This window comes from Condylostylus longicornis, unplaced genomic scaffold (genome assembly GCF_029603195.1).
Source record: "Condylostylus longicornis isolate FDR11 unplaced genomic scaffold, ASM2960319v2 ptg000013l, whole genome shotgun sequence".
Taxonomy (NCBI): Eukaryota; Metazoa; Arthropoda; class Insecta; order Diptera; family Dolichopodidae; genus Condylostylus; species Condylostylus longicornis.
Genome location: NW_026577982.1, coordinates 5,801,129 through 5,811,785, shown reverse-complemented (window position 1 = coordinate 5,811,785; position 10,657 = coordinate 5,801,129). Strand labels below are relative to the sequence as shown.

Genomic DNA, 10,657 nt, shown 5'->3' with positions numbered 1-10,657 from the left:
TATTATAAGCTATTCGTAAAAAAATATAAATTTTCGAAAAGTCTGGAATGTAAAATATATATATATATATATATATATATATATAAAATAAAATAAAATTCATTTTGTATAAAACAAATATTTACTAAAAAATACAAAAATGTATTCATAATCTTAAAAGTTACAAAGATATTAAAATATAATGAATAATGTATGTATATATGAATATCACAAAAAAAAAAAAATAGTGAAAGTTGAAAATTTCATAAAATATGAATTCACCATTTTATAAATTTATTTCAACTACAATTCATTAAAATGAAGAAATAAAGCACTAATTTGCTATAATAAAATCTGAAAAAAAAACCAAGATCAAATAGTTTTTTCCTTTTATATTTTAATTGAAAATATTGTAAGAAAAAAAAAATTCAGTATATTTTATTGCCATGTCAAAATCGCCACCAAATTTAAATGAATTTGATTTTAATAGTAATTCAGATGATGAAAGTAATGATACATTAAGAGCCAGTTTCTTAAATAGAAAAATACAAAGTAATCGACGAAGTAGCAGAAGAAATAATGGTGGTGGCGGTGGTAATCGTAATCGTGGTGGAAATGGTGAATTAAGTATATCACGTCAGCAATTACCACCAACATTGCCACCACCAAAAACTATCGGTTTGAATTTAAATGCTGCATTAATAGCATCATCGCCACAATCAAGATCATCAAATTCAGATGATGATGACGATGATGAAGGCGATGAAGATGTCGATGAAGAAGAAGAAGAATTAGATGAAAATGATAATAATAGATTAATATTGAATAGATCTGGTAATAATAATAACAATAATAATAGTAATAATAATAATAATAATAACAGTAATATAAATAATAGTAATAATTATAATGACGATAATAATAATAATAATTATAATGGAAATAATGATAATGATGATGATGATATGAATTTAAGAACGAATCAATTAAATGATAATAATACAAATAATAATGATAATATTAATGTTAATAATAATCATAATAATAATGATATTGATGAAGATCCATTAATTTTAAATAATAATCATAATAACACAAACAGTAATAAAAGTGGTAATAATAACAATCATGATAATATTGTTAATAATAATAATACAAATTTATTAATTAATAAAAATGATATTGAATGTGGTGGCGGTGGTAATTCATCTTCGTCATCATCTACATCATCATCATCATCAACATCTTCATCATTATCATCTTCGCGTAATCGAAATTTAAATCTAAATAATAAAAGTAATAAAACATCATTATCAATAAAATCAACAGCAGCTGCAGTAGCAGCTGCAATAGCAAGTGTTAATAAAAGTTTACATTCAAATAATAATAAAAATAATTCAAATAATAATAACAATAATAATAGTAATATTTGTATCAATAATAATAATGATAATAATATAACGTCATCATTAAATAATTTAGATAATGATAATAATATCGATGATGAGAATGATTGTAATAATAGTGGTCGTAATAGTGTAGCCAGTTTAAGAGATGATAATAATAATGATAATGATGATAATAATATTCAAAATGATGATATAGATGATGATGATGGAGATGGTGATGGTGATGGTGATGGTGATGGTGATGCCGATGGTGATGGTGATGATGGCGGTGTCAATGACATTGATGATAGTGGTATTATTGGAACTAGTGGTATATTAAGTAGTATCGGTTTAAGTAATGGTGGTAATCCTAATACTAATAATAATAGTAATAATAATATAAATAATAATAATAAAAATAATAGTAATAATAATGTTAATAATAATAGTAATAATATTAATATAAATAGTGAACGTAATTTAATAAATTGTGGTAATAGTAGTAATAGATCTGAAACAGGAAGTATTATTGGTGGTGGTATCAGTAATAATAGTAATAGTAATTTAAATAATAATAATTCATCATCAAATAATAATAACAATAATAATAATAATAACAATAATAACAATAGTAATAATAATAATGGTAATAGTAATAATAATAATAATAATAATAATAGTAGCAGTAATAGTAATAAAAAATATCGTCATCAAAATTATAGTAAAAATATATATATTGGTACAAAAAATGCTGAATCATGGGAATTAACAAGAACTCGTTTATGCTTTAAAAATGATGTTGAATTTGTTGCATATTTATTAAAATTGGCCGAAAATGATACAGAAAGAAGTTCAAGGTAATTTTATTTTTATATATATATATATTTATATAGAAAACTTTCTTTTCAAAAACTTTTTTATTCTCTCTTTTGTTGCATTGTTTACTGCTAGCAAATACTTTTAAAATATTGTGCAAGTATTTAAAATATACAAGATAGTTTTTAAAGAATTTCTTTTGTTATTTTTTCTTTTTTATTTTACTTTTATGTTTAATCATTCTCTATATATCCTTAAGATGGAAAAACTTTATATGTAGATACACTCATCAAAAGTATTTTTAGAATTTTCAAGTGTTTTTTCTTTTTATTCTGTCTTTTTTCTTTTTAGGTATAAATATATATATATTATGTATGTATTTATATATTTTGAAGTGTTGAGATGAAAAGGTTAAAAACTTTTCATGATAAACATTTTACATAAGTACAAATATATTTTATATAAGTATATTGTATATAAAAGTTTATAATATAGAAAATGTGCCGTATGACAAATTTGTATAACAAAAGAATTTTCAGGAATTAAATATTGAAATTTAATCGAAATTTAGTAGCTTTTTCTTTCTAAGAAAAAAATAAAGATTTAAAACGAATATCCTGCTAATATTACGAAAAATTTGGGAGAATATTTAATTTTATCATTGAAATTAAATAAAAATTGCATGAAAAATAAATTGAAGTATTTTTAGCAACAAAATATTTTTAATTATGGGCTGTTGCCGAAAAGAAGCCATAATGATATTTTTCCTAATTTCTTTTCTGCATTATTTGAGATATGAAACAGCATCTGTTTTAGGATAATATGATCCGGTGACAATTTTTTATTACAAAAGAAATTCATCAACATCTCTTAAGAGATTTTAAAAGAAGATCGTCATCATTTCTGTTCCCCAACAATAGTTATGCTTAAAGTGTTTCAAGTCCCTTAAAGGTTTTCTCTGTCATCATCTTAACACTTATACCAGATTTATATATACTCACTAATTTTTAATCTACTAGTCAAAAACACAAATACAAATTAAAATAATTACAAAAAATTGCACCTTACCTTTATTATTTTAAAGCTTCTTTTGGACAAAATTAAAATTCATGTTACATGAACACTGAAATCATATTTATTATTCATATCTAAAATGCACAACATAAAAAACATAAAAAAATTTTAAGACCTATTTTTTTTTTTTGTTTTTGTATTTTTCTAATTATATTTTAGTTAAAGGCAAATAAAGAAGGCAATTGAGAATGGCTCATCATTTTAAACAAAATATTTACCTACCTGTATGAGTATATCATTATATTTTATATATGTATGTATATGTACACTCTTATGTGCTCTTGATAACATGTGCACATATACATATACACAAAATGTTATTGTCGTATGTATCCCCTATTACTATCATATTGTTCTTCTTGTCATTTTATATATGGTATTCATTTAACCTCGTGTTCATGAATTTCTATAAAATATCTTTTTTTTTTTTTTTGTTAAAAAAACTGAAAATTATTTTTTAAAGCTAAAATCCTTTAATTTAATGTGTTCCACACATTATATTTGAAAAGAAAAGCAATTTCAGTATACATGAACAATAAAATTAAAAAAAAAAAAGAAGAAAAAGTTTCCAATTATTTTTATAAGAGAGCAAAAGTATTTTCTTTTACTTCTTCTCGGTTAGGTTTTCGCTTAATTTAAAAAGAAAAAATACCAAGGTTTTTAAGAAGAAAAAAATATTTTTATTTTTACTGTTTTCTTTTCACTTTATTTTTTTTTTTATAAAGAATTTGGATTTTATTTTTACATTTGTTCAAAAAACTGGAAAATATTAAAAGTACAAAAGTATATGAAAAATGCGCTTGCTTTGACCTCATAAATTTTGTTTTTCCTTTTTATCTGTTGTCCTTCTATGACAACATTTTTTTGCGTTTTAATTAAAACAAAATACCTTCAATCTTGAATTCTGAAAGATAAATGATGAAAAACCAAATTCTCAAATTTGAAATTTTATCAAAACTTACCACAAGCTAGTCGCAATGTTTACCAATTATAATATTTTATATTTCTATATTCTTATATAACTGAATCTGTCTTCCTAAAAGTACATTAGTTACACCATATATCAGAAACGTACACCATTTGGTAAGAAAACAAATATTAATGTCGATTTTCTCGCTTTCAACATGATTTTCTAAAATTGAAAATTTAAATTGCAACCTATGAGTACTAATGAATCCAAATATTGTCTGTAATTTAGAATGTAGTAAACACTATTTCAAAATTATTTCAACACATTACTTTAACGGGAAGCGTAAAAATTTTCTTTAGGGAAACCATTTTTTCCCTATCTTCCAATATTGCTTTCAAAATTCAAACCTTTCGATCGGAAATAGGGAACAATTTTTGACAAACAGCAAGTATATATGAAATTTAATAAACAAATTTTTTCAAAAATTTTCTGAAACATTCCAAAATGGGCCAAAAATTTTCTAAGAAATTTTGAAATTAAATTTCAATCGTAATGAAAAAGAAAATCAAATAAAAATAAAGGACTAAATAATGCAAATTTAATGAACAATTTTGTATTCAAGGTTCGGTTGACCCTCATAAAAAAAAAAATACTAATTAATTAGAGCTTTTCTTTTTAAATTCATATCCGAAGAAATTAACAAATTATGTAGGCTTAAGGAGGACAATAGGAAGATGAAATTTTCTGAAATAAACAAAATGATTTTCAATATTATAAAAATTTATTTAATTAATAATTTAATAATTGAACACTGGAATCTTATTAAAATACTCAGAATATCTGAAAAAATTTGCATAGTTAACCAATATTGAATTCATTTTCGAAAATATTCAATAGCGTAATTTATAAATTTAATTCCAAAAAATTATAATATTAAATTTAAATTTAGTAAATATATAGGGTATCCTATATGACATGTAGGCTTTCCCAAACAAAATTCCTCTTTAAAATTCCTCTCTTTTTATATTGATATTTTTTTAAGAAAATCCTAAAAGTGTACGACATATTGTGTTTATAATATGTTTCCTAAGTAAAATATTCAATCATTCAATCATTCCTGCATATATTATACAATAATGTTATTATGAAAGTATAAATATCATTTTACAAACATATAACATGTATAGGTACATATAATAATGTTTAATAAGAAAATATTTATTTGACCTTAACATTGAAGTTCGCATCACTTTAAAAATAGAAAGAAAATCCTTAACAAAAAGTTCTTCCTTTTTCATATTTTCTTAATTTTTTTCTTTTTTTTTTTTTATTTTCATTAAAAAGTTATTTTAAAAGAATTTTTCAAAGAAAGTTTAATTTTACTTTTTCCCTCTTAACTTATTTTAAATTTAAGATGGCAATTTAAAAAAAAAAAATAAAAGAAAAACTCAAAAGAAAAACAAGTAAAAACGTTTCAGTCGGTATGAACCGATTGAATTATACCCTGCACCTTTCATTGTTGTATAGCAATTACTCAAACCTGTGAAACCATTCTATAGAAACTTCACGGATATGTCTGACCTATAACTGAACACACAACTACCAAGTTTCATGAATCTGACTTTATTTTTTTTCCAAATATTTAAAATTAGCTTTTGGAGTTGTATGGCAGGTACCCAAACCTGCCAAGCAATTCCACTAAAACTTCGCTAATATATCTGATCTATAATTGGACACACAACTGCCAAGTTTCATGAATCTAACTTTATTACTTTTCCAAATATTTAAAATAAGCTTTTGGACTTGTATGGGAGCCACTCGAACCTGTCAAGCAATTTCACCAAAACTTCAGAAATATCTTTGACCTATAATTGCACACACAACTGCCAAGTTTTATGAATCTAGCTTTATTATTTTTCCAAATATTTAAAATTAGCTTTTGGAGTTGTATGGCAGGTACCCGAACCTGCCAAGCAATTCCACTAAAACTTCGCAAATATATCTGATCTATAATTGGACACACAACTGCCAAGTTTCATGAATTTGACTTTATTATTTTTCCAAATATTTAAACTTAGCTTTTGGAGTTGTATGGCAGGTACCCGAACCTGTCAAGCAATTCCACTAAAACTTCACAGGTATATCTGATCTATCATTGGACACACAACTGCCAAGTTTCATGAATCTAACTTCGTTATTTTTCCAAATATTTAAAGTAAGCTTTTGGACTTGTATGGGAGCTACTCGAACCTGTCAAGCAATTCCACAAAAACTTCAGAAATATCTTTGACCTATAATTGGACACACGACTGCCAAGTTTCATGAATCTGACTTTATTATTTTGCCGATTATAAAAAATTTGCTTTTGGAGTTGTATGGCAGCCACCCGAACCGGTGCAGCTATCTCATTAGAATTTTTAGAGCATATGTAGAATATAATTGGACATATGTATACAAAATTTTACATTTGTACCTTTATTAGTTTTTGAAATAATTAAAATAAACTCTTTGAGTTGTATGGCAGCTACCCGAACCCGTTGTCCGAATTAGTCCAATAACAATAGGGTTCGTCCTTGGCACAAAAGAAAAAACTTGTGAAAGTTTGGTGTTGATTGCATTATTCGTTTTTGAGTTATCGTGCGATCGGACGGACGGACGGACGGACGGACGGACGGACGGACATGTCTAAATCGACGCAGAATTTTACGCTGAGCAAGAATATATATATATGTCCATACCGCAGATGGCTCCTTCAAGTAGTTACAAACTCCATACCAAAGTTAATATACCCTTCACGAAGTGCAGGGTATAAAAAAAGTTTTTAAAGATAAATTTTTAAATTCAATATTCTTTTTTAAATGTGTACATACGTAGGTATGTATGTGTGCATGTGAAGTTTAAATTTCTAAGAAAATAATATAAGAGTATAGAAAAGATGAAGAGAAAAAATTCAACTTTGTTTTTTTTTTTGTTTTTTTGTTTTGTAATTTAACGTAATTTTTCAATGTTTCAAGAAAATTTTCCGGAAAATCATTTTCTTTTACTTATATTATATATAGTTGATTCAATAGATAATTAAAGCTTCTTTAAATTATATTCACGTTTCTTAGAATTTTATATTAATAATAAAACTTTTGATAAATATTTTGTTTTACTGTTCTTCTCTATAAAAAAAGGTCAAAATCCACAATAAACGCTATTTTAAATTAGCTACTACATCAATTTTAAATTTTTTACTTTAAAACAGAAATTATTAACTTGTAATTTCGTCGAAATACGCGTATTTTCATTAATAATTTTGTTTTAAAAAAAAAAAAAAATGCCCCAAAAGATATGCAATTTTTTTTAATTTTCCTATAGCACCAACTGAAACTTTTTTTCATAATATTTGTTAAATTTTTTTCAATATTATCAAACCAATTAAAATAATAGAAGCAGTATATTATTGTATTGCCTAATATTTCTATAATATATCAAGAATGCTAATAAATTGTGTGCACAGCATAATCTCTGTAAATATTACGTAACCTATTAATTCCTACCATTTATTTTTACTCTTGTTATTCAACTCCGGTTAAAAATATCATCTTTCTCTGAAATTTTCTATATAATAAAAAATTATTTATATTTTTTATCTATTTTTTACAATTCACAGATATATAAAATATAACAATATAACAAACACACAATAAATTTGACAATATTTTTACATTGTTAAACACCCTAAAGAAAAAACTATCAATATTACGCAAAGACTTTAAATATAAAGCATATACACTTTTAAATTTTCCAAAAAAATTATTTTTACATAATTAATTCGATTAAATTGAAAATTTTTTTTTGAAATAAGAAAAATCTTAAATTAAATTTTCTTCTTTATTATTACAGTAAAAGTGTTTATATATAGAGAAATATAGAGAAATTTTATAATTTATTTATGAGCACTTTAATTTAATATGGAAAACTTCGATTTTATATCAATTTTATGGAAATCTCTATATATATATATATATACATTGTATTTGTAAAGAGTAGACATTCATAAAATAAAAATTTATTGGGTTTTAAAATATGCTCATTCATTAAATTTGAAATAGGTATACATAATTTTCTTATAAGAAACTTTTATAATATATAAGGATAATATAGAGTAATTATGAAAAATTTATATGTGAATAAATCTTTAAAAATATATGTATAAAGTTTCATTATGTTTACTTTTATATATATGAAGTAAATATGTATATATTAATTTTTACATTGAAAAATATTAAAAATGTATGCGAGTTTCAATAAAATTTAATTAGAAGAAGAACGAAGATTAAAAATTAATGAATTAATTAAAGTTTTAAGATATTAAAGGTTATTCACATATTTGCAAAGATTATATAAGAACGTTAAGTTGTATTAGAACAATAATATAAATTTGTTTTTGGATTTAAAGGAAATTTTATTTACATTTTATTTTACATTAAAATCGGGAAAATTAATTGCTGCCATTAGTTTTTTTCAACATAATTTCTTGTAAAAATTAGTTATTACTAATTTCGAAGGTTCTAGTTTTGAGGCACTTTTTCGTTCCACTTTGTTGGTGTATAAAGTATATTTTACATTCAACGTTATTTTCCAAAGGTAAAAATTTGTCATTCATGAGAAATATCTTGTTCTGTTTACCCGGAAATTCGATATAACAATAGCGTAACTGTATTTAAAATAAATACAATAATCCCCTTTTACTTACTGGAAAAGACAACTCCTTACATTCTATTACCACTTATTTTTTTGCCAAATCATACCTGAAATACCGTTATATATTGTGTTTTCTTTGTTTGTAATATTAAAATTCTATTTAAAGTAAATTTTTTTTTAAATTTTTAGTTCTTTTTGAATTTCAATTATGTTAAGAAATTCAATTTCCCAAAATTAAATTTCTCATTCTTCAATTTTACTACATATGGACCCATACGTAATCTCACATATACTCAAATTTCTTTAAAGAAAATATTTTATCTATGTCTCTATTTGTGTAACTACTTGACTATGTCTATGAATATTATAGGACATAAAATATTCTATATGATGTAATTGTATTACAGGATAAAGAATATTTTTGTGATAATAAGGTTAAAATTAATTAAATAAAGAAAGTTTTATTTTTTAATTAGAATGAAAAAACCTTTTTTTTATACATTTTTTTTTGGAAGTAAAACAAAAAAATTTAGAATAGTTTTTTAAAAATGACTTGTTGATGCAATATGTCGAAAATACTCTTAAGGAAAGATTTCAGACGGCTTTTTAAATTAAAACTTATTTATTAGTATATTGTCTTTAAAAATATCTTTTTAAAATATTAGAAAATAAGAACTTTATGGTGGAATAATGTAATTATAAAATAACAAAATGGATAGATAGTTAAATACAGTTAAATACATAGAGATTTAAACACACGTCACTAGCACTACAGTTGTCTTTAAAATTTTAAGTTAAATGACATATATACATTTTTTTGTTTTTCCGCTAGGGATCATGAGGCTTCAACATGGCCTTTCAAATTTTCTTTGCTTTGTGCCAATGTCTCTATTTGTGCACGTAATTTGCTGAATTGATTTATTTCTTTTACCTTACCAACATTTTTTCGTCCAGGTCCCACTTCAGAGCTTGACGCACAACTGATGTTATTGAGCGTCTTTGAATGTGACCAATCCATTTTAATTTTCTCTTTCCTATTTGGATCTCTATTGGATCCTGATTCGTCAACACCCATAATCCTGTGTTCATGATCGTCCAGAATATTCTATATATGATTTTCAGGCATTTGTTAATGAAGACATGTTTCTTTTGCATATGAGCTGTGGAAAGCAACCATGTTTCTCTTCCGTAAAGCAACACCGACAGTGACACATGCGTTGAATATTCTTATTTTGGTGTCGCGTGCTATATAAGTTGACTTGCAGAATGCCCACAACCTGCCTCCCAAATATCCTTAACAATTTTATGCTCAATATCTTTAGTGGTTCCCCCCATATCCATTTTTTTTTTTGACACGCAGGTATTCAAATTCTGATGTCTCTTCAATTAGGGTATGCTATATGTGAAGGGGGGCTTGAATCGTATTGTTAATTCACATCAGTTTGGTGTTTTGCTATGTTTATTTTTAAGACCGATTTTTTCTACTTTCTCAGCCAATTTATTTATGATGGCCTTATGATGGTCTTCAGCCGAGTGAATCAGTAGTATAACAACATCGGCATATTCGAAACTTTGTAATTTATTTCCGAACTGCCAGGTGATTCCCGTGCGTAAAAAGTAAATGAGCTATTTGATATTGCAATTAGTAGAAAAATGGGCTTTCTCAAACAATAGAACGGTAATATTCACATGTTATGTATTCATATATATTTGTCTTGTATTTTTCTATGCGTTCTGATAAACCCTGAATAAATCGTAATCGATCCCGACTATATTTTATCTACTTACTCACTTCAGAACC

The 10,657-nt window shown here is 24.6% G+C and overlaps 1 protein-coding gene across 2 annotated transcripts in view; it reads left to right on the top strand.

The window, feature by feature from the left end:
* The first annotated feature begins 333 nt into the window (after positions 1-333).
* Positions 334-10,657, top strand: part of LOC129605319 (uncharacterized) — a 28,666-nt gene continuing 18,342 nt past the window's right edge. For both annotated transcript variants that reach the window (XM_055515003.1, XM_055515002.1), the window contains exon 1: positions 334-2,224. In XM_055515003.1, coding sequence (XP_055370978.1) covers positions 426-2,224 — 1,799 coding nt within the window. In that variant the 5' untranslated portion in view covers positions 334-425. The remainder of the gene's footprint in view (positions 2,225-10,657) is intronic.